At 35.3% G+C, this 25,303-nt stretch overlaps 1 protein-coding gene across 5 annotated transcripts in view; it reads right to left on the minus strand.

The window, feature by feature from the left end:
- TBC1D19 (TBC1 domain family member 19) overlaps window positions 1–25,303 on the minus strand; it is a 150,025-nt gene that overhangs the window by 67,872 nt on the left and 56,850 nt on the right. For all 5 annotated transcript variants that reach the window (XM_044946024.2, XM_006071049.4, XR_006552316.2 and 2 more), the window contains 6 exons: window positions 25,089–25,152; window positions 23,903–23,949; window positions 19,924–20,034; window positions 9,767–9,839; window positions 6,312–6,350; window positions 4,409–4,521 (listed from right to left, as the gene is read on the minus strand). In XM_044946024.2, the coding sequence (XP_044801959.1) occupies window positions 4,409–4,521; window positions 6,312–6,350; window positions 9,767–9,839; window positions 19,924–20,034; window positions 23,903–23,949; window positions 25,089–25,152 (447 nt within the window). The remainder of the gene's footprint in view (window positions 1–4,408; window positions 4,522–6,311; window positions 6,351–9,766; window positions 9,840–19,923; window positions 20,035–23,902; window positions 23,950–25,088; window positions 25,153–25,303) is intronic.

Here is a 25,303-nt window from a genome sequence, read left to right on the forward strand (position 1 = left end):
AAAGACATTATAAGAAAACAATTTATAAAATAAAACAATCACCAATAATAGAATATTTAAAGAGTACTTTGTATAAGCTCTGGCAAATAGACATTTAAGAGCAATAAATTATGATTATAAAAGCAATCTTTGAAAAGCAAAGTAGCCCAAATTTTTAGCATCAGAGAATAATTTTAGTATATGTATCTATTTGGTATTTTATTCAGACTTAGACTATCCATTTAACTAAAGAGAAGAAGAAAATATATACTTAAAAAATCAAAGAACTCACAAAGAGTCCTAAAATTTTATACTTAATTGTTCAGTAAGCATTTAGATGAGCCTATCATTTTTAGATACTGTACAAGATACTGACATTAAGATGATGAAGAAGACAACAATTCCTGTCCCCAGGTGCTCAATCTAGAAAGAATGTGAACTTGTTAGTTGCTCAGTCGTGTCTGACCCTTTGTGATGCCATGGACTGTAGCCTGCCAGGCTTCTCTGGTCATGGAAGTCTCCAAGCAAAAATACTGGAGTGGGTTGCCATTTCCTTCTCCAGGGGATCTTTCTGTGGAAGGACTGAACTTGGGTCTCCCACACTGCAGGAAGATTCTTTACCATCTGAGCCACCAAGGAAGCCCCAATCTAGAAAGGGAGGCAGACAAATAAAGTAAGAAGTATGGTATATGTTTCTTTGACCTGAGTCTTTGCTCCTGCCCTGGTTATGGCAGGAGGGAAAAGAAGGAAGTACCTAACAGTAGCAGTGCTGGAGTCGGGAGAAGGCAAGGTGGAGGAGAGGTGAGGAAGCTTTCTCAGGAAAGGTGATGGAATAAGCTGCACATGAAAGAAGAGCAGAGTATCCAACAAGAGAAAAGTCTGAGACTTTTTTTTTTTTCAGGGAGAGAACAGCATGGTAGAGAGACAATTCAACATTTCTTGGATGACCATAAATGCACCGAGGTGAAGATTATGCCTTTTCTTTTAGACATCATGAGTCTGATATACTTTTGGAGCATGTGTTAAGAGTTCTGTAGGAAACTGGAAATAAAAGTTTTAGACTTAAGACAATGATTGATTGAAAACAGAGTTGAAGCCATTACAGAAAGAAATGATTGGTGAATCAATCTAAGGAAAATGTGCAGAATGAAAAGAAGATCAAAACTGAATTCTGAAAAACACAAGCACTTGAGGTTTGTATGGGAACCCAAATGCAGACTTGGAAAATAAAAAAAAAGAGGGAAATAACTAAAAAAAAGGATGAACTAAATTAAAGACCAAGAATATTTCAAGGACAGAGTAGATAATAGTATCAAATGCAGTAAAATGTAAAGACTAAAATGCGTCCACTGTTCTTGACATCTTTAGCTAGGACAGTTATCGTCATTTGGTAGAATGTACACTAGAATAAGGTAGATCGAGTGATTATGGGATTAAGAAAGTAGGAGCATTCAGCATAGAATTTTCTGTCACAAGATTTAGATATAAAAATAGAGGAGAAAAAAAAAAGTAGAGGAGGCAAGAACAGGTGCTGATACAATAAAGTTCACAGGTTTCATGGAAAGAATTTGGATAAGTTCTTTCTGATGACTTATGTTTTCTCTGGTTAAGAGAAAGTGATATCTTTTGCTAAGATTGTGAAAAGAAGTGGTTGAGGAGAGTGAACGACAGAAACAGACACTGGGAAGACTAGATAAGTATGACCAGAAGGATCTAGAATGATCAGGCAGTGCTGGAGATCTTTAGGTCAGGCTGTGGAGAACCTTGTTGTGAAATCACTAAAGGAAATCTTAAATGTTAATACTCATCTTGACTATTTTATCAGTAAGTAAGAACTTAGAGCGGAGAAGGCAATGGCACCCGACTCCAGTACTCTTGTCTGGAAAATCCCATGGATGGAGGAGCCTGGAAGGCTGCAGTCCATGGGGTCGCTGAGGTTCGGACATGACTGAGTGACTTCACTTTCACTTTTCACTTTCATGCATCGGAGAAGGAAATGGCAACCCACTCCAGTGTTCTTGCCTGGAGAATCCCAGGGACGGGGAAGCCTGGTGGGCTGCCGTCTATGGGGTCGCACAGAGTCAGACACAACTGAAGTGACTTAGCATAGCATAGCAAGAACTTAGAGCAAAGTAAAGGAAAATTTTCTATCTTCTTTTAATTAGCAAACTGAAATTAAGCAAAAATTTAAATAGGCATGTTTGCTAAATATGGATATTTAATCCAGAAATCTATAGAAAATATATAAAGACAATGCTTTTAAGCTTATCACATATTTTCTTAAAAAGAGGAAAAAAATCAAAGTTAAATAATGTTCTAATAAAAGTATTAAATAAACTAACTGCTAGGAACTCAGAGCATTAAATACCCAGTCTTGCTAAGAAGGTAAGATTTTTAAAACAGGTTTATGGGTGTGAAATTTGAAATATTCTGTTTATGTATCTCCTTAACTATGATACATTTGTATGTGTACCTTATTTTAAGTGACTGAAAAGTAATTGAACAAAACAGTCTGATAAAGAATTCTTTGTAAGAAGAAGTATTCTCCCTCCTCTAATGTACCACCTACAACATTTATTGTTGAGTTGCTATAGTGTGTGCAAGTCACACTTTTACAGTGAATATAAAAGTAAGGTATAGAAAGTGTTTTATTCAATAAAATCAAGATTGTCTTTCTGATATTAATTTCTATTTACAGATCTGTCATTTTGAGTACAGAAAATTAAGATCATTATTAACTCCAGAATGCAAGTGTAAAAACAGCCATTGAACATTATAACAATTATTATTTGGGATTACTACTTTTATTCTACAATGATACTTCTGGAAAAATTCTAAATCTGTTTTTGAAATGGAAGTAGTTCCTCTGCAGAGACAGGACTTGTTAACTTAGGTGCTGGTCGATGAAGTTGGTAGGTGATCTAACTCTGATCTACACAGTTAGATCAAAACAAGAATTACTACCTCTTTTACAAGAGCTGATGCACTAAAAAAAGGCCCAAAGTACACTCTAAACTGTTTTGTCAACTGTTCAAGTGTCACTTCAAAAGATCAGCAGTATCATTTGGTTTAAAATTGCTCTAAAATAAAGCACAAAGCTTATTCTTTCACAAAGGAAGCAAGTGATTTTTGATAGTGCTGTTTACAGAGGGAGATTTAAAACACATATTCATGCATCCACATACATACACATAAGCATACATACATAATTTGCAAAGGCCAGAGGTATAGCTTTTATAATACTTATGTTAGTGCTTTATTTTCTTAAAAAAAGCATTATTATAAATTATGATTAATGTATGATTAATCTATGATTAATTTATTAATAATTATTACTATTATAAATATATGTAATTTAATATGTGTATAATTAGATATGCATATAATTATAATATGTGTGCATAAATTATTGCATATTATAAATTATGATTAATTTACAGTTATATGCAATATATAATTATTACTGCTACCATCAGTGGTGGCCTGTTACATCAGGTACTGGGTTAATGAAAGACTCACATTTTATTTAATTCTCACAACCACTCTATAATATAAAAATTATTACCCATATTTAAGCATAGGTAACTTGAGGCTTGAAGAAATTTATCTCACTCAGAAACTTATTTCAAATAAGTTGGGGGAGCTAGGAGTTGAAACTAGGTCATGTGATTTCAAAGAAAACCCATGTTTTTAACCACTGTCTAGTGAACTATTAGTTTGCTGTAACTACTAGTTTGCTATTTATTAAAATATTTAAATCAATGATTTGTAGATCAATGGGCTTAAGCAAAAAAAAAAAAATTCTCTAAAATATTTCAAAAAGAATATGTTACATATTTTTTCTTTATTGAATCTATTACCTGTCTGTTGGTGATTTCTCTTCATTTTCATTTTATTTCCTAAAATAAAATGTTCTTATACTTAGAAAAATAACATTCCCACATAAAATGTCAATTTTTAGAGCTATAAAAATGGTGCATATTTTCAAAGTAACTGTAGGGACAAAGTACTCATTTACATATACTGAGTAGTCTATCTTTATTTCACCCTATTCTAATTCCCAATTCTACCACACATCTTCACTGACCTAAACTGGTGGACTCCACTTATTAAAATTTTATGGAATTGGCCAAAAAGTCATTGGATTTTTCTACAAGATCTTTACAGAAAAACCTTAATGAACTTTCTGGCCAACCCTACACTTATTGTTTATGTATAGGTTCACACTATCCAATTAATTATTAATAATAAAAACATATATATTAAATACATAGTGATTGTATGCGTTAGTCTTATCTTAGAACTCTAAACTACAGTGAATTTGAAAATTTAAAAAGGGGATACATATAAGACTAAGAAAAAATATTTCTGTTTTGAAACACAGGTCTTTGAAGAATAAATATCAAATTTGGCTCATCCTTCTTCTTACCTCAGGGTGACTGGAGATATTCAAAATGAGAGCCCATAGTTCAGCTCTCAGGGCTGTGGGACTTCCTTGTCTGATATACTGTTGAGCAGCAGCACTATCTTGTTCTGTTAGAACTGTTAAAAGTATATTAGAATTTCATTAGAAAATGTGTAATGTAAGAAATACATTGAAATCTTCATAATTTTTTTTAGGAAGCTAACATTTCAATTTTGTATCTTACATAATTAAAACATATCTTGCAATCTTCTTTTACTCTCTGATTTTTGATGTGGTCTTATTTACAGTCCTGTACGTTTTAAGCCTTAGGCTCCTCTACCTCCTACCTTATCTGAAAGTTTTTTTAATGTAAGTACCTTGAATTCCTGTGCTTTAACTATAGTTTCATGGATCTGCAACTAATGATGCATATATATAATAAATTTTGGATTTGAAGATCACATCAAATCATATCTACAGAAACCTTAAATTTCTTAAGCATATTCTACTAAGTCATGAATGTTCTAGTATTTGGAAGTAATATGCTATCTGAAGTATTACCACTCAGAATTCTACAAATGTAGATATCCATTTTATTAGATGATCTTTTAACTATCTGCCAAAATCAACAGAAGAAGTGAAGAAGTGAAGTTGCTCAGTCGTGTCCGACTCTTTGTGACCCCACTGACTGTAGCCTACCAGGCTTCTCTGTCTATGGGATTTTCCAGGCAAGAGTACCAGAGTGGGTTGCCATTTCCTTCTCCAGGACAATGAATAGAAAAGAGGAATTTTTTAAGAACTGAAAACACAAAGAATCCAATAACATTTTAAGGCTCCAAATTATTCAGAAGTGGTCAAGTTCACAAAATTAATATATTATCCTTTTGTTTTAATTTTTATTTTAATGAAAATATTAACTATTAAATCTAGAAATTAAGCCCCCTTCCAAAACAAACAAAAGCAAAATATAAAAAAGTAAAAACAAAAGAAGAAACACTAGACATCTGCTAATACTTGTCTAACAGTACTGTTTTCTTATATTCTTAAAAGAAAAAGGAAAAAACCTTACACTAAGTGAAAATGAGAAGACCAAAAGAAACAAAGGGACCCTTTGAAATAAAAAGATGAAACGTATCCTTTAACTTGCAATTGTGTTATATGAAAATATCGAATCATATACAGTCCTCTAGATTCTAAAAATTGAACTAGGGAGTTTAGACCATGATAATGTAACTGTCAGAAGGTTCATTCTGACACAAAGACTTATCTGCACTTCATATTTCAAAGACTAAACTGGATTTATATAAACAAGGAAAAGAATCTTCAAAAGATGGGAAAAATGTATTCTCCAGAATGCTGACAGCTGCTCGATTAATAAGCCCTACCACTGTGAAGTCACCAGGAAGCGCGGCAGTCACCACTTTCTGATGCAGAAGCATATTCCCATTAACGTTAATGAGGAGGGTGTGGGCACATCAAAGAGAGAACCTGACTCTGATTTTAAAATGAAATTCTACTGTTGAATGGATTAAGCTAATATCCTTGAGAAATGTGTGGCTGTGTTTATCTTTTCCTTTTTAGTGAATCATCTGTATACTTCTTTATCTGCTGTTTATTGATAAAGCCAAAATGATGCATTTCCCCTCTTTATAAAGATTCCTATTGTTTTATCTACATTGTTAATTATGGTTCCTTTTTAGGTCTTTAGCTTTTCAGGGATTAAATTTCAGATGATGGCATATGATGCAGACATTTACTTAAAATTGTCTCATTTTCAGAAATTAAAATAAGTTTAATCAAAAGCTTATCTTTTCCTCAAGAGGGAGGAGATACATGTGTACTAAATAGCTGATTCATGTTATTGTACAGCAGAAACCAACACATTGTAAAGCAATTATCTTCCAATTAAAATTTTTAAAAAGCTTACCTTTTTGCCCAATACGTACATGCTCATTTTCAAAAAGCTCTAAAAATGATAAAATAACATTTTTAGACACAAATATAATCAGTCACTTTTAGAATAATATTATGTATATTTTTCTAGATTTTTCTAGAATTGATACTTCTAATTATTTTCAAAGCAGAATAGCTCTACAGCTAAATGAACCAAACATTTGCAAAATAAAGCAGAAAGAAGCTGAAATTTGTTTTTAAAGTACCAATAAAGTACCAATCATAATAGAAAAAAAAAACCTCCTAAACTTGGTCATATTCAACCCAAGAAACTTCTGTTCATCAAAGACATCACTGAGAGTAAAAAGGTGAGTCACAGAGTGGGAGAATATATTTGCAATATGTATCTATCCAGTGAAGGTCTTGTACTTAGAACACAAAAAGCACTCCCAGTAAGTCAACTTAAAAAAGACAACTATCCTATACAAATATGCAGAAGATGTGAACAGGTTCTTTACAAAAGAGGTAATCCAAAGGACCAATAAACATATGAGAAAATGCTCAACCATGTTAGTTATCAGAGAAATGAAATTAAAACCATTATGAAATACACAACCACCACAATGGCTAAATGCAAAGGAAATGGAGCAAATAAGCTTCTCATACAAAGGTGGCAGGACTCTAATTCAGTCCAACCACCTTGGAAAACCATTTGGCAACATCTACAAACACTGAATGTATGCACACCCTACACCAGTTAGCAGCACTACTCTCACATATGAATCTTAATGTCTGCCTATATGCACCAGGAGACTTACACAAGAATCCTCACAGCAGCACTATTGTAATATAGTCAGCCCTCCAGATCTGCGGATTCCACATCTGTGGATTCAACCAACCTCAGACTGAAATATTTTTTAAAAATTCTAGAAAATTCTAAAAAACAAATCTTGAATTTGCTGTGTGCTAAGTTCTAAAAAGCAAAACTTGAATTCATGTGAATGAACTGATGTTGGCATACCCTGCTGTAGTCTCCCACCTTGTCATGGATTCATGCTGCTTGCCAAGGAAAGCTATAAGGTCAGTAAAAATGAACCAAACATTTGCAAAATAAAGCAGAAAGAAGCTGAAATTTGTGGAAGTATTAGTGCTGCCCCTACAATTGCAAAAATAGTCTCTGATTCATGGTAAAATGCTTACAAAGGTATTAAGTGTGTGGCTGGAAGACATGTCACAGAAGCATATTCCTGTTGACAGCAAGATGAGGTGTGAAAAAGCACTTAGCCTCTGTGAGCACCACTATGAGGGGCTGAGGAGACTGGAGTCTGAAGCTCACAAGGGATGGCTGGCTAGCTTTGTGAGGTGCTGCAACCACAAGAACTTAGAGATCATGGGAGAATCAACATTGGCTGATGCAGAGACAGCTTCAGCATTCCCAGAAGAGCTCAAAAAACTTACAGAAGAGATAGGCTATCTTCCAGAGCAGATCTTCAATTGTAATGAAGTGGGCATGTTCTGGAAGGAGATGCGCAATAACACCTATTTCCATAAGAATGTAAAGCAAGCCCCAGGGTTCAGGACCTGGAAAAATCACCTTATTCTGGTGCTGTGTGGTAATGCAGCAGGTCATGTGATCAAGCCAGGCTTCATCTACTGAGCAAGCAATCCCCAGGCCCACAAGAACAAAAACAAAAATTGCTGGCCCATGTTCTGGCAATACGAGAAGGTTTGGGTGAAGGCCATTTTGTTCTTGGAGAGGTTCCAGCAGTGCTTCATTCCTGATAGTAAAGGGATGAAGAAAAGGGGCTGCCATTTCAAGGTCCTCCTCTTAGCTGAGAATGCTCCTGGTCAACCCCAATCTCTCTGCTTCACCAACGAGAATGTGGAAGGCTGCTCCTGTTTCCTAACTCTCTGTCACCGCTGCTGCAGTGCATCCAGGTGACTTACATCCACCTCACTTGCAAAAGGTTCCCCGCTGCCCTTGATGCTAACCCTGCCTGCAGTAGCAGCAGCAGCAGCAGCAGCCACCTCAGTAGCGATTTATGAAAGAGCTTCACAATTGCAGATGCAAGTTTGCCCACTGCAGAGGCTGTAGATGCCCTAAAGCCTAATGCATGCTGGAGGCCATTCTGGAATGAAGCAATCAGTGACTTGGGGACTTCCCCAATATTGATGTGGAAATCAAGAATATTTTGAATGTTTCAAGGAAAGTTTGGTAGGGGAGATTTCTCTGACATAACTAACTGATGACAATGTTGAGGACCACACAGAAGAGCACAGAGAAACCCTTACCAAAAAGGAACTTGAAGATATGCTGAAATCCTATAAACACACAAGGATGGTGATGATGATGATGATGATGATGTAGAAGATTTAGAGGCGGCAGAGTCGTCAATCTAGACACTTGAAAAATTTGCAGCAGTTTTTCAAATATGATTAGAGACAGAGAACATGTGTGTATGTGGAAGTGGGGATAGAGGTGGCAGAAGGGGGAAGGACAGAATGAGGAGGCAAGAGATGAGATTTGAATAGTAAAAACAGTGGTTATCTTTGACACAGGGGATCAAGATTGAAAGGGGGTAGGAAAGGACTTCATTTTATTGATCTGGGTGGTAATTTAATAAGAGTGTCCAATTATAAAAATTTATTGAGCCATTCTCTTAGGACACATGTACTTTCCTATATTCATTATACAGTAACAAAGGTTTTAAAATGATAATAATACATAGCTACATCTAGAGTTGTTTTATATATAAAACACATATAACACATAGTATATGCTCAATAACTGTTTATTATTATTATTATTATTAGCAACAATAATAAGAGGCCAACTTCCTTATCTTACAGTGGAAGAAACAAGTCCCGAAATACAAAGTGACTTTTCCAAGTCACACAACTAGCCAGTGGCAGAGGAAAAGACAAGAGCAGTCCCATGACTTCTGTCTATTATAATTAGTACAACAATATAGACCTTCCACATTTTAAGTCAATTTTTACTTCCTTTTTATTATGATTAAATATTAATCCAGTCTTTTATGAAAATATTGCATTTAGGCACAAGAAAAGAGATGTTGGGGAAATGTTCTAGATGTAAACACACCAAGTTTAAAACCTATGTTTGTTTATACAAGATAGAATGTCAGTGTTCATTTAACTTGGTGATATGAAAAATAATAAAGATAGTGACGGCAAATAAAGGGAACCATGAGTGCTGTCAATGAAAAATTTTATCAACAAAATGACTTATGTATGTCTTAGGAGTTTTCAAAATTGTTTTAAAGACCCTCAAATAAAAAGACAATATCTAATTGAAGGCTAATAAATATACAAGATTCTATACAATAATTAATAGTAACCAAGGAGAGGCAAAAAGCATGTTAGTTGACAGATATCAAACAGTTACTAGATTAATTTGGAAGTGACAAGATAAACCTTAACCTAACTCTCATTTTCACTTATCATATGCCATATGGCAGAAATACCAACCAGGAGGCACTTGTGTAGAGTCATCTATACCCAGCTGTCCTGTAGTTAAGCCAAGTTCTACAAAGAATTCTTTCTGAAAAATAACACACAGAATCACCATACATCTCAGACTTTTCTACACGTTATTTAAAAAATAATCTTCACCTAGACATCAACTTAAATGAAAAGCACAATGTAAAATAAATCTTTGCTTCATTCAAATATCTAAAAAAGAAAACGATATTATTGAACCTTTAAATAGTAATGCTTTAATCCAAAATTTTCCCTTTTTAGATAACAAACTAGTCAGTAAAAGTAAAGAATAATTGTTCTTTTGAGTAAAGAACTAATAACATTCAAATCTTTCCTTAAACATACATATACAAATAGCACATGCAGTACTTATAAATTTTATTTTCTAAATTCATTGTCTAAAATTACCAATATAATTCTGTATCTGTGCTTTGTATGGTACTGTACTTCATTCAGCTCTTAATCAAATAAACACTGCAAATATCCAAAACAACTTAAATTAATTTTTAAGTAAAATTAGACTATCAAGTGCTCTGCTAAAATAAGAATAAATTAGATTTATTCTCCAGACTTCCTCTACTTATCTACTAATGCCTAAGGAAAGTAACCCTGTTTGTCTGTTTTTTAAATACATAAGAACCTCATAGTATTCACATTATTTTTATTCCCTAAGTAATTAAATATTTCTATTAATACTTGCCTCAGTCTTTTGTTATTATTCTAATTGCTAAAACCAAACTTCCTTCTTCTTTAAAAATGGAATTAGTTTTAATCTTTCATAATTATCTATGATTATTTAAATTAGTGATTTGTGTCCCTCATAAAATAGTTATTCAGCATAACATATATTTTATTTTTTTATAGATTTTAAATAAGTGTCATTATATTTCAATCTTTTTACTAAAAACTTGATTTTTATCTATATCTTAAAAAAGCACTGCAACTTATGTTACCAATTTTTGATAACTAAAGAGATAAAAATTTACTGCTTTGGACTATTTTTTATTCTATATCAGTAGTGTAAGTGTTAGTCACTCAGTCGTGTCTGACTCTGTGACCCCATGGACAACAGCCTGCCAGGCTCTTCTGTCCATGGAATTCTCCAGGCAAGAATACTGGAGTGGGTAACCATTCCCTTCTCCAGGGGATCTTCCTGACCCAGGGATTAAACTTGGGTCTCCTGCATTACAGGCAGATTCTTTACTGTCTGAGCCACCAGGGAAGCCCTAGGCCCTAATCTCAGATTTTCTTCTTTATGAACATGTATTACCTTTTCTGCAACCTCTATCAAAGCATATAATTACATCGTATTGAAATTATCTTTTTACTGTCCATTTCCTCACTAGCCTGAAGCTCTTGGAAGACAGTCCTATCTCTTACACACATTTGCACCTCCAGTACTTAGCACAGTGCTTAGTGACATGTAACAAAGGGGAGTTAATAAATAGTGAACCACTCTACTGAGCTCTAGTTCCAACCTGCTGCCTGTACCTGACTGAACAGGAATTAGTGTACAACTTCTCTTTAGAGTTAATACATTTTGGTTTCAAGAAATTCCCTTTTGGCAAGACAGAGGTACAGGATTAAGAGATACAAACTACTACATATAAAGTAAATAAGCTACAAGAATATATTGTACAACACAGGGAATATAGTCAATATTTTATAACTATAAATGAAGTATATCACCTTTAAAAATTGTGAATCAATATGTTGTACACCTGAAACTTATGTAATATTGTGCATCAACTATACCTCAAAAAAAAATCTTTTTTAATATGCATGAGTCTGCATAACACTGTGAGCTAGGTTTGAGGGCCATCTATTATAGGATTATTTAAGACTCACTGAGTCTCGCTAAGTTCAGTACTCACAGAGACAGACCAGAGTTACAGATAAACTATGCACTCTGGAGGTAGAACCATTATCACCAGCCACATGATTCAGGAAATGGGGACAACTATCCCTAATGCCTGAAGACATTAAGTATGGTCACAGTTTTTTGAAAATCGGTCACAGGATTCTGATTCTCCAATAGCTAAGAATTTATCTACACCAGCTCCAGGTCCCCTCAGACAGACAGAAGGCATAATTAGCCCCACTTACAACATGTAAAGCTGAGCACCAAAGAATTGATGCTTTTGAACTGTGGTGTTCGAGAAGACTCTTGAGAGTCCCTTGGACTGCAAGGAGATCCAACCAGTCCATTCTGAAGGAGATCAGCCCTGGGATTTCTTTGGAAGGAATGATGCTAAAGCTGAAACTCCAGTACTTTGGCCACCTCATGCAAGAGTTGACTCAATGGAAAAGACTCTGATGCTGGGAGGGATTGGGGGCAGGAGGAGAAAGGGACGACAGAGGATGAGATGGCTGGATGGCATCACCGACTCGGTGGATGTTGAGTCTGAGTGAACTCCGGGAGTTGGTGATGGACAGGGAGGCCTGGCGTGCTGAGATTCATGGGGTCACAAAGAGTCAGACACGGCTGAGCGAATGAACTGAACTGAACTGAACTGAAACCTTTTCATAAATCATCATTCCCTGCTTCTTTACCTAGCAAACGCCTTCAAACTATTTCAAATGTCAGTACCTCTGAGAAGACCTTCTACATTTCATGAGAAGAATCTGCCACTTCCTCTTCTATACAGCCATATCACTTTGTATAAACCTCTCCTAAGAGGACTTCTAACATCTTTTAAAATAATGTCTTAAAAATAGTTTTTTATGACAGTTATAGTACTAATGCTTAACATTTACCGCTTACTATGTTTCAAGGACTGCTTATATGCTTTATATTTATATATTAATTTCTTAAGGCTGCCATTTTAAAAAGTACCACTAATTGCTGCTGCTGCTGCTAAGTTGCTTCAGTCGTGTGCGACTCTGTGCCACCCCATAGATGGTAGCCCACCAGGCTCCCCCGTCCCTGGGATTCTCCAGGCAAGAACACTGGAATGGGTTGCCATTTCCTTCTCCAATGCGTGAAAGTGAAGTTGCTCAGTCATGTCCGACTCTTTGCGACCCCATGGACTGCAGCCCACCAGGCTCCTCCATCCATGGGATTTTCCAGGCAAGAGTACTGGAGTGGGGTGCCATTGCCTTGGCTAGCTTTAAAAAACAGAAGGGTGCTTCCCTGGTGGCTCACACGGTAAGCGTCTGCCTGCAATGCAGGAGACCCAGGTTAGATTCTTGGGTCAGGTAGATCCCCTGGAAAAGGAAATGGCAACCCATTCCAGTATTCTTGCCTGGAAAATCCCATGGACAGAGGAGCCTGGCAGGCTACAGTCCATGGGGTCACAAAGAGTTGGACACGACTGAGCAACTTCACTTTCACTTTAAACAACAGAAACTCCCAGTTTCTCACAGTTCTGGAGGCTATTAGTTCAAAATGTTAACAAGATCATGCTTTCCCTGAAGGGTCCAGGAGAGAATCTGTTCCATGTCTTTCTCTTAGCTTCTGGTGTTGCTGGCAATTGCTGGTGTTCCCTGGCTTATACATGCAACACTCCAATCTCTTCCTGTCATACTACATTCTCCTTGTGAGTCTCTCTTTTCCTCTTCTTTTAAGGACACCGGTCATATTGGATTTTGAGCTCACCCTACTCCAGTAAGACATCATCTTAATTTCATTGCGCCTGCAAGGGTCCTATTTTAAATGAGGTCACATTTACAGGTATTGGAGGTCAGGATTCAACATAGCTTTTGGGGGGCCACAAGTCAACCCATAACATATCTTAAGATATTGATCAATACTTTTATGAGATACTATTATCCATATATTGAACAAGAAAACTAAAGCTCAAGGTTAAGAAAACTTGTCCAAGGTCACACAATCAGTGAGTGGTACAGCAAGAGGTTAAACCAGGTTAGTTGGCTTCAGAATCTAATTATCTAACCACCATGCTATGCTATCTTTACATACATTAAACATAAGTCAAATCAGCTAAAAGACTTAACAACAACCATAACAAAACATTAGTTCATGTATGAAACGAGTCGCCAGTCCAGGTTCGATGCACGATACTGGATGCTTGGGGCTGGTACACTGGGACGACGCAGAGGGAGGGTATGGGGAGGGAGGAGGGAGGAGGGTTCAGGATGGGGAGCACGGGTATACCTGTGGCGGATTCATTTCGATGTTTGGCAAAACTAATACAATATTGTAAAGTTTAAAAATAAAATAAAATTAAAAAAAAAAAACAAAAAAAACACATTAGTTCCCTATTTATGCACTCCTCTTCAACACACAAATACACACAATCACAATTATTCCACTACACAGGAACAACCACTGTCAGCATTTTTCCTGGTATTCATATCCATATTTTGGAAATCCTCTGGTGGTCCAAGGGTTAGGAATCCACCCTCTCACTGCCAAGGGCCTGGGTTCAATCCCTGGCTGGGCAACTAAGAGCCCATAAACCATGCAGCATGGCCAAAAAGCAAACAAACAAACACATATCCATATTTCAAGTAACAGGTACATTCTGCTATTTTAAATTTAGCAGTTTCAAATAACTATTAAATCTGTTAGTGATAAATGTGGATTTTTAGCTCGGTACATTGCCGGGAGCCGGCATATTGCATATTGAGTGCATATTGCATGTTGAGTGCAGCACTTTCCACAGCATCATCTTTCAGGATCTGGAATAGCTCAACTGGAAGTTTATCACTGCCAGGAGCCAGGGTGAGGAACTCCTCCCGTGGCAAAGGTCATGAGGAAGGAGGCTCGGCATACGCAAAGGCGGGATCGAGCCTCAGGAGTCCCCCTGGAAATTCTCGAGCATCTACCCCCAAAACCAGAGTCTGCCTACTTTCTGCTTTCACCTACACCTCTGACTTTACGGGGGCTGTCCCCCACTACCTCTCTCTGAAAAAAGAGTTAGCTTACAGCTCCAGTTAACAATTCCTGGGTGTGACACTGTTTCAACCTACAAACTCCTTTGGAAATCCTCTAGCCTGCCTGAATAGGGTTTTTCCGGCCACATGTGATTGCTCAGAGCCTCCCAACTGTGAGAGGCATGAGATGTTCTAAACTGTCTAAACACAGATTCCTTTGAGCAGTTAAAAGATTGATTAGAAATTGTATTGGTGAAGGGATTTTCACTTGTTGGGCCAATGTTTGCTGCTAAGTCTCCATATCCCTTACCTGCTGTGTCCCTGGCAGTGTATTGATTAATATAATTGGTGTAAGTAGTAGCTTTAATGTTTGTAACCTGGGACCCTTGAGTTAACTCTTTTTCTTGTTATAGCCCACCACACCTTTGCTCTGTAGGAATGCAACTTTATCTAATGCTTTTGGAGGGTGGCTCCTGACCAATCACCTTTAGGGAAAAGTAAGTTTTCTGAAGAAAGGGTCTTAAAATGTTAACAGGCCTCTGGGCCAGAAGATGATGCAAATCACCTAAGCTTTTGCATATGATAAGTTTGCAGGAAGAAAGCCTGGCTTGCTGCATGACTCTACCCCTTCCCCCATTATCCTCTATGCATAACTTAAGGTATAAAAACTACTTTGGAAAATAAAGTGCGGGCCTCGTTCACCAAAACTTGGTCTCCCCATGTCGTTCTTTCTCTCACCTTCTGGCTGAATTATTCAGCCTCTTTTCTCCACTGAATTTCCTCACTGAGCTATCCTTATTTCAGCCTCTTTTCTCCACTGAATTTCCTCACTGAGCTATCCTTATTCTATTACTCTTTATATCCTTAATTAAAGTTTAATTAAGCAGTTGTTTCCTGATCCTCGCCGACGCCGTCCCCGCTTCGAATTCCCTGGATCCACCGGGGCTGGACCCCGGCAGTACATTCTCTTTTCCTCCCTCTATCATTCCAATATAAGTATATATCAATGCTTAATTACATCTATATTAAGAGTTTGTTGTTATTATTATTATTTAAATATTACTGCTGAGGAATGTAGTATGCTATAAATATGTTTCCTTTCTTGTACTTTTTTCCATACAGTTCATAATTAAACCACTTTTTCACTTATGCATTTTCTCTACTTACCTCTCCCTCCTCCCTTCTGCATGTGGTTAGCACGTCATCAGGTCATCTACATTTTTGGGGTTCTCTTGCAAGTTCTCATCATGGAACCCTACAACCTCCTGCTCCAATATGGATTGCTCTACTCTGGTCCTGTTGCACAGACAGGCCTGGAAATTCTCTTCACTGGCATTCTGGAACTTATTCTACTCTTAGGTTGGAAATCCCATTTCCTAGATCCTCTATTTCACTCTTTTTGTTTATGATCTTGTTTTAGAGCATTTCTACCAACAGCTCCATGAATTAGAATATTTTAGGTCATGTACATCTGAAAACAAATACTTCAACTTCACATTTGATTGACTGGTGGTTATATACAGAATTCTAGGCTTGAACTCATTTAGATTTTTAAAGGCTTTACTTAAAAATCCTCTGGCTTCCAGTCTTCCTGCTGAGAAGTCAGATGCCACTCTGATGCCTGAAACATTATATATACTCTGTTCTTCCATAAAAAGTTTTTAGTCTTCTCCTTTTCAGGTGCCTTGCTATGGGTCTTCTTTCATTCATAGAACTGGGTACTGGGTAGGTCTTTTAATAATGAAGATTCCTGTCTTTCAGTTCTTGAATTTTTTTAACTCCTTGGCTTCTGTATTCTCTTTCTGGAACTCCTACTGGCTAGGTGTCAGCCCATCTGGACTGACCATCTAATTAAAAAAATCTTTTCCCATTTATTTTTCATCTCATTGGCTTTTTGCTTTTACACTGTCTTCTGATAGAGATTTCCTGGGCTTTCTACTGATTTTTTTTGTACACCATATTTTTTATTTCCCTAACTCTCTACCCATTTTTTTTTGCACATCATATTTTTGATTCCTAAAAGCTCTTTTTCACTTTCTAACGTCTTGTTTTGTTATTCTAATGAAATTCTGTTCCTGTTTCATGAGTAATATCTTCTCTCTGAGAATATTAATGTTTCCTTTAAGTCTTCTATTGGGAAGATACAGTTAACAAAAGGTTAACCTCTTTGTCCACGTGAAGATTACTTTGTATTTACCTTCTCTCAGCACTGTTGCCCTGAAAATGTACTGGATTATGAAAAAAAAAAATGGTGGAGAGGAAAGCCAGCTACATAACCAGCAATATAATTTACAGAAAAAAAATACGACACTTGACTATTAAATTTCATCTGAAATGAAGGACTGTAAGTGGACTAAAGAAACCTGTTGGAAAACACAGGCCTTCGCTACCTGGTGTGCCTCTTGAGAGGACTTGGAAACTATGCTCATGTGCATTACAAGAAATGGTTCCTATTGCGCATGAGATTTTCCTATGCTCTACCTATGTAACCTTGTTACTTCCATTTGCAAGCATTCCTCGTAAGGGCTAGGAAGTAGCAGCTGGTAGGCTGTAAGGACTTCCAATGAAGATCTACATGATATATTGACATGCCATGTTTTCTGTTTTGTATCTCTCTACAAATCTAATTGAGCCTTATACCAGGTTTTGGCCTATTGTATCCTTCAAGTGTAGACGTAAATTCAAACCTGAAGTAACTATATTGGTGGTCATAATAATTACTCATTTCCTAAATTGGCTATTTCTTCTTCCTTATTTTTCTCTGCAGAGTCTGTTTTAGTTTTGAGCTGTGCTTTTCAAATTGTAAAATTTCAAATATCTGGAGAGCCTAGGCTGGTCAGTCATATTTTGGATTGAGGCAATGAACAATTGACCAGAATCTCTGTCTTTGAGGCCTGGGCAGAGTATGATGGGCTTTAGTCTGAAAAATTTATTTATAGACAGCCAGCTTTCGCTTTCTTTATTTGGGTCAACCTTCACTTAATTCTTCTGTTTTCAATACAATGCTTCATTCCTATTCAGCTCTACATTTGAGGTCTCTGAGTTCATGGCCTTTCTGCAATGATTATATATACCTCTGGTCTCCTGTGGGGGAGGAGGAGTCACCAGAAAATGAAGGATGGGACAAGTCTGGGGGTCTAAACCCTTTTATACAATCTCTATGTCTCCTCAATGCCTTCTATCACATGTGGTAGCTCCAATTCCTCATTCTTTGCAAAGTTCCAGGGAGAAGATCATCTGGTTTCTTGTATCAGTTAGAGTCCAGTCAAGAAATAGAAACCATATCAGAAGTGTGAACAGGGAAAAACAGAATTAACAAGTGCAGAAAGCAACTATGGCTTCTAGGCTGAAGGAGAGTGAACCAAGGAAGGAAGAACTCAGGAAAGGTCCCCCATGTCCTCAAGACTGAGATTCAGACTTTTAAGGAGAGGGTATGCCTGCCCCAGGAACATGCAGACCAGAGGTGAAGAACAATCTTGCCAGTGAGTACAGGCTGGAGCTGGTTGACTAAGGGCTGCCAAGTTGAATACTACTGGGTCTTCTGTTTGCTGATCTGCTGGCTTCTGTACATGGAAAGTCCCTTTATCCTACTATGGTCTTGCAATGTCTCTCCAGAATCCGCTATTGACAAAGCCTAATGTCAAGCTAGTTGGCAAAAAGGAAATGTTTACAAGGTGCAGCTCCAGTATAATAAAACAGGATTTAAAAAAAAAAAAAAGGTAGGTTTGCAAACCACAAATAGTCAGAATGGTCATCATCAAAAAGTCTATAAATAATAAATGCTGGAGAGGGTGTGGAGAAAAGGGAACTCTGCTACACTGTTGGTAGGAATGTAATTTGGTGCAGCCACTATGGAAAACAGTATGGAAGTGCCTTAAAAAACTAAAAATAGACTCATGATATGATCTAGCAATCCCACTCCTGTGCATATATCAAGAAAAGACAAAAACTCTAAATCAAATCATAGCAGCACAATTTATAACAACCAAGACATGGAAGCAACCTAAGTGTGCATCAACAGATGAATGTATAAAGAAGATGTGGTATATAGATACACAAAGGAATATTACTTGGCCATGAAAAAGAACAAAATATTGCCATTTACAGCAACATGGATGGATCTAGAGATTATCATACTAAGTGAAATAAGTCAGACAGACAAATACTATATCACTTATATGTAGAATCTCAAAAAATAAAACAAATGAACTTCCTTACAAAACAGAAACAGACTCACAGACATGGAAAACAAACTTACAGTTACAAAAGGGAGAAAGAGAGAGGTAGGGATAAATTAGGAGTATGAGATTAACATATATGCACTACTATATATAAAATAGATAAGTAACAGGATTTACTATATAGTACTGGGAACTATATTCAATATCTTGTAATAACCTATAATGGAAAAGAATCTGAAAAACAGTATGTGTGTATATCTGTGTGTATGTAACTAAATCACTTTGCTGTACACCTAAAACTAATACAATATTGTAAAGCAACCATAGTTCAATTTTTTTAAAAGGCAGATTTGGAGCTGAAAGGTAATAAATTGATTACCATCACACTTCTCATCCATACCTCCCACCTTTCAGAAGCAATAAGGCTTGACCGTCTTCTTCACGTCTGAGTCATTCCTCATTCTCCCATTAGTTCTCTATGTTAATACTTTAAAATTTAGTTGTTTCTTAGTTTCACCAAAGACAATATTTACATTTCTGTGCTCCTTACTATTTTAGGGTAATTAACAAAAGAAAGACTGATGGTAATTTCTTAACTTCTTTGTAAGGAAATCTCGCCACTTTACTACAATTATTCTGTTTTAAAACTAATTTCCTTACCAAAATGTGACAATCTGCAGAGCAAAGATAGTCTTTAACTCATCTTATGTTCTTTTATCTCCCTCAGTGTCTTCCATATTAGGAGCTTAAAAAAAGGTTGGTTGAAATAAATGAATGTATATTCCTTAAAATTTTTAAATAAAATTCACAATTTGTTTCAATCAGTTTTATAGCTATATATCAGGCACCGAAATCCCAATAAGAGGTCTTATAAGTCTATGCTGTTTATTAAAATAAGAATTAAGCAAAAGCATTTATAGGTCAATGAAAACTCACCTTTAATCCTACTAGCAAAGCAACTCACTCTCTATAGAACATATTTACAATAAAAAAGAAAATTTTCACTTTATTCATTTATTTAATGAGCAGATTGTCCTACTACTTTAAATATATGTTGAACTAAAATAGTTTTCCAATGGTTACCCTCTAAAATATATTAATTTATTTTGAACTACCTATACTTACCAATTCAGGGATGTCTTTTACTTTGAGAGGAACTTGGATTAAACCCAAATGAGTCCTGAAACTAAGAGAATCACCACTTTCATAATTTGGGTTGCGAAGATTAATTAATACCTTTAAAAACAAATCCAACGAAATCGGTTAGTTTCCTTATACAAAATTTACACTTACAAAATTGGCAGTGATATTCTTAGTATATCACAAAATTAAAAATTATTTGGGTTATGCATATACTTTAATCACATTCTGAACACTATAAAATTGAGTTAAAATGTTGAAATACCATAAACATGTTTTTAATTTAATATTCCAACAGATGACCTATCAAATAAAATACTAAACAGTTAAAATTTCAGTTATAAAGAAAAACTTTTTGATGTTAAGAAAAAATAAAAATTGTTTGAATATAATATTTTACAAGGAAAAATGACAGAAAAATTTAAACTGCTTGATTTCAGTATTTGCCAGGGAAAAACTTCAGAACCAACTCTAACACTTTTAAAAATAGATGCTGAAAAGTTTCTAGAAAGACAGTGGAATAACATCATATGGTATTGCTTCTAAATCAAATCCAAAGGTAAAAAAACTTTTTCAGAAGCCAAACTAACAAGAAATATTTTTCAAAATTAAAAATCTTGGATATTTGCATATCCTTTAATCTAGGAATCTCACTCCTGTGAGTATGATTATGGAAATAATTAAAACTGCTTGCAAAGATAGTGCAAAAAAAAGGTAAAGGAAGTGTTGTTTATAACAGAAAGATATTATGCATTTAATATTTTAAGACATTCAATATTAGACATTTAAGATGTTTAAGACTACTTAAACATTCTGGTAGAGGAAATTACCTATATAAATTATGTTTTATGTATATAAAATACAGTTTAATATGCCACGATTAATAAATACCACAATATGTTTATTAAATTAAAAATTACAGTAGTGTTTATGGCTATATGATGATATTATAAGTAATTTTTGTTTTAAATTTTCTTCTTATATATGTTTTCTTATTTTTCTAACAACATGGATTTTAGGGAGAAAGTAATAATAATTTCCAAAAATATTTTTAAACTGCAACTCTGAAGGGAAAGAAACCAAGAATTCAGTGAAGAAGATTATAATGACAGAAACACCAGCATATCTGAAGTAGGCATTAATAACCTGATAACTAATGGCTGACAAAATGAAATATATCACAAGTGCAAAAGAGTTTCCTAAAATTTCAAACACTAAATCGAAGCTAAAAATATCAAAGGAATTTATTTTAAAAAAATGTTTTAGCAAAGAACCAACAGTGTTAAATATAGACTAATATAGCACAATACAATTTTAGTCTAATTATGCAAATAAGGAATCACAGTGCATGGAAAACTTAAAAACATAGAATTGAAAAGAAAAACTATGAATACATGGGCAATAGAAAAGAAAAAATATTAGAAAAGCAGAAACGACAAGGAAGTGATTATAGAAAACTTTTCTTGAGCTAAAGAAGAATCTCAGTATGACTAATAAAAGAATCAATTCAGCAATAGTCCTTAAGGAAACAGAATGCTATGATTATTAAGGAGAAAACATAAAGTTAATTATATAAAAATTATATGAAATTTAAGTGCTAGGAAAGGGATGAGTTTGAGAGAAACCTTTAATAATCTAAGAGAAATAACACTAGCAGTATAAAGGCAGTTTCAAACCAAAGTAACTTCTCTTTTAAGTTAAAAGGAGACTGTTTATAATTCTAAAAGGCCCGAAATGATTTCTAACAATGCTGGCAAACTTGTATCTGAGAAAACAGGTTCAGAAAAAAAAATAAAATGCAAAAGATTAAATCATTCATTTACTCATTCACTCAACACTTATTTACTGAGCAACTATGTGGTAAGCACTGTTACACCTGTTTGAGAGAGAGCAGTTAAGGATAGGATCAACTTGCAGCTGGTTTGTGGTAGCTCCTATCTTAGCTTCAGGGACATCTAGCAGTGACCCTTGGCCAAAATGGGATGAAATGCACTAACTAGTCATTTATAATGTGCTACTTAATGTCCCCTGGAGGCATTCCATATCCATTTATTTACTGTTTATTGAAAATGTATAGATTGATAGTTTGCACCTGAATTACCAGTAGGGTATAAAAGACTCATCAGAAAGCTTGTGCTGTAACTTGTATCCTGCATGTACCTTGGTGATTCATAACCCAAAGGCAAAGTGCATCCTGTGTAACTGAGAAAGGGCTGCAAAGTGCATCCTGTGTTACTGAGAAAGGAGCTGGGACTGGAAATTTCTATTTCTCTGTATTTGCATGTGCTTTCTTTCTCTTGCTGAAAGAAAGCTTTATGTGGGTGTATCCTTGTGGCTGAAATCTTGTATGTCTTCTCAGTTATCTGATTTGGCTCTGTGTGACTGTTGCAGCGGGGAACAAAGCTTCCATGTTACAGAATAAAGGCGGCAATAGGCAAAATAGAAAATCAGTATGTTATATGATGCTAAAGGTTATGGAGAAAAACAAAGCAGAAAAGGGTTATAAGGAGTTCCAAGAGGTGAGCCAGGGAAGGATTTGGTGAGAAGGTAACATTTTTTTGTGTGTGTATATGTTTAAATTTTTCCCATGAATGTTCTTTTTTAAATTGAAATACAGTCGACATACAATATTGTGTGAGTTTCAGACTGTACTAAAAGTGATTTGACATTTGCATACATTATGAAATTATCACCACAATAAGTCTGTATCCCTCCAAAGTTATTACAATACTATTGACCATATTGTTTATGCTGAGAATATGACATTTAAGCAAAGACATAAGGGAATGTGAGGGAAAGGACACACAAGTATCTCGAGGAAAAGCAATGCAGGCAGAGAAAACAAGGAGCAAGGACCCTCAAATGGGAGAAAGCCAAGGGAAAGTAAGCAAGCTAAAGCAGATGGAGTAGAAAAATCAGGAGGAAAAGTAACAGGAGATGAACTCAGAGAGGTGATGGGTATCAGATCAAATAGGGTGTTTTAGGCCACTGTCATGACTTTGGGTTTTAAGTAGAATGAGATAAGAAGCCACTGGATACCAGAAGAGTGGCTTCTTCAGAATAGTATTTACAAGGCTTCCTCTAGAAACTCTGCTAAAAACAAATTCTAGGTGAGGAAGTGTAGAAGCAGTAAGAGCAATTAAGAGGCTACTGAAATAGTCCAGACAAGAGATGGCAGCTTGGATCACCAACTTAGGAATGGCGGTGACGAGAAGTGAATGGATTCTGGACATATTTCAAACATAAAGCTGAAAGGATTTCCTGGTGGATTACATATAAGGTACAAGAGAAAAAAATGGAATCAAAGATGAATGAATTAAAATAATTAGTGAGTTCTAACTGCCTACTAAAGAGTTCCTCTTCAATGTCAATATGCCTCTCAAACTTAATTAAGTGCATCATCTTCACTAATGGACCTGTGTCTCTTTCTGTATTCTGTATCTTAAGTTAACTCTGCCCAGTTATCCAATCTAGACACTTAAAGGTCATCTTTATCTTTTCTTTTTCTCATACTCCCTAGATCTAATAAACTCCCAAATCTTTTAAAAAATCTGTTAAATTCACATCTTGTTAAATTCAAGTCTGTTGATGTCTTTCCATTTTGAATGCTGTTCTCTTAGTTCAAACCTTTATCATGCCTTGTCTGAACTGCTACAACAGGGAGAAAAAGAAAAAAGAAGAAGATTCACTGAGCACCTATTGTGCTAGCCAGCAGGCTACATGATTTACAGTCACTAATTTTTAATCAAATCTTCTTGATTTACTTCCCTCTAATCTTTCCACACTACCATGTATTTTCCCAGAGCAATTTCCAAACACAAATCTGATAAGGTTATTCCATTGCTTTCATGGCTCTGGGGCTTCTTATATGGTGATTCTTCTGCCTGGAGATGTTTTTTAATATCATCATTTCTTTTGCATTTTTACCTCATTAATATACATATATTTAACCAATAGAACCTACCTCAAGAAAATCCTTAGGTGCATAAACAGGTCTGAAAAGGCTTAAATCTAGAATTAATAAGACAGATTAAAGTAGAATTTCGGTTACAATATACAAATCCTTAATAATAATAAATTATAACAGTTCTTTCATATTGTTATGCAGCTAGGTTAATTCAAACATTTGCAGAATATCAATTATTTGTCATACACTGTGTTAAGCACTGTACTAACAAAAACAGAAAGTCCCTTCACTTGATAGTTTAGATAGCATATTCTAGAAGAAATTGAAGAGTCCTCTCTTCCATAAATTTGTAATGGAGCATTTGTAATTGAATTGAAAAACAATGTCAATATAATATGAAAGTTCTACATGAGAATTCTCAAAGTACTTAGAATACAAACAAATTCTCAGTGAATCTTGTAGTTGTACTGAACTGCTCTCCCTTTTGAACTTTCTATAATACACTGCTTCCTTTGTGCATGCATGCTTAAATGTGTCTCCCCACTCAGGGATCGAACCTGCATCTCCTACATTGCAGGAGAATTCTTTACCACTGAACCACTGCGGAAGCCTCAGGTTATATTGAACTATTCTCCCTTCTGAATTTCTGTAACACACTGCTTCCTTTATGATGGCTCAAAATTTCTTGCAACCTACCCAGGCCCCTTTTTAAGAAGGAGTGGTGAAGAATTATGTACATGTCTACCTAAACAATTATTTTATATATATCAATAATTAATTTATACATATATTTATCACTCATTAAATGTTTTTAAAATTGATAGACTCAATTTTAAACATTAAAATGAACCAAAATAAATTCTTAAAAACATTTTAAAACATTTTAAAGGTCTCAATGTAATTAAAGCTTGAGATTTATCTTAATTATGAGCCTAAGAAATCCACTGAATGATTCTAATTTGTCCTTTCATAAAAATGTTCTCAAATGCTGATTAAAAAAATAACTGATTTAAATATTCTCAAAATAACAGAGAACAGTGACTAAAGCTGGGAATTTTTAAACTGCAAAGTAGAAGTTTAAGCAAAAAAAAAAAAAAAAAAAAAAAGATAATAAATCAGTGAGAAGGGAAGTTGCTATCTTTCAAAAAAGAACTTGTTAATAATGTTATTTTGGATCCACAATTAAAAGGACAATTTTTTTTTTCCCACTACCACATTTTGAAAATATTTTTTTCATAGGTACCTGGTTCATCAGTTCCCATTTCATTCCATTTATTGAGAAGTTCTTTCTGTTCTCCAACTGGCCTCTAAAAAAGGTAATTTTAAAATTGGTTTCGTTTTGTGAAGTTAAGTAATGCAGCTGAAAAATAAGAATCAATACCTTATCTAAAAGCTTATATAAGCTACCATAACACAAGAAAAAATAATTTCATTACATATGATTAGCTTTTCTGGGAA

This window comes from Bubalus bubalis, chromosome 7 (assembly GCF_019923935.1).
Source record: "Bubalus bubalis isolate 160015118507 breed Murrah chromosome 7, NDDB_SH_1, whole genome shotgun sequence".
Taxonomy (NCBI): Eukaryota; Metazoa; Chordata; class Mammalia; order Artiodactyla; family Bovidae; genus Bubalus; species Bubalus bubalis.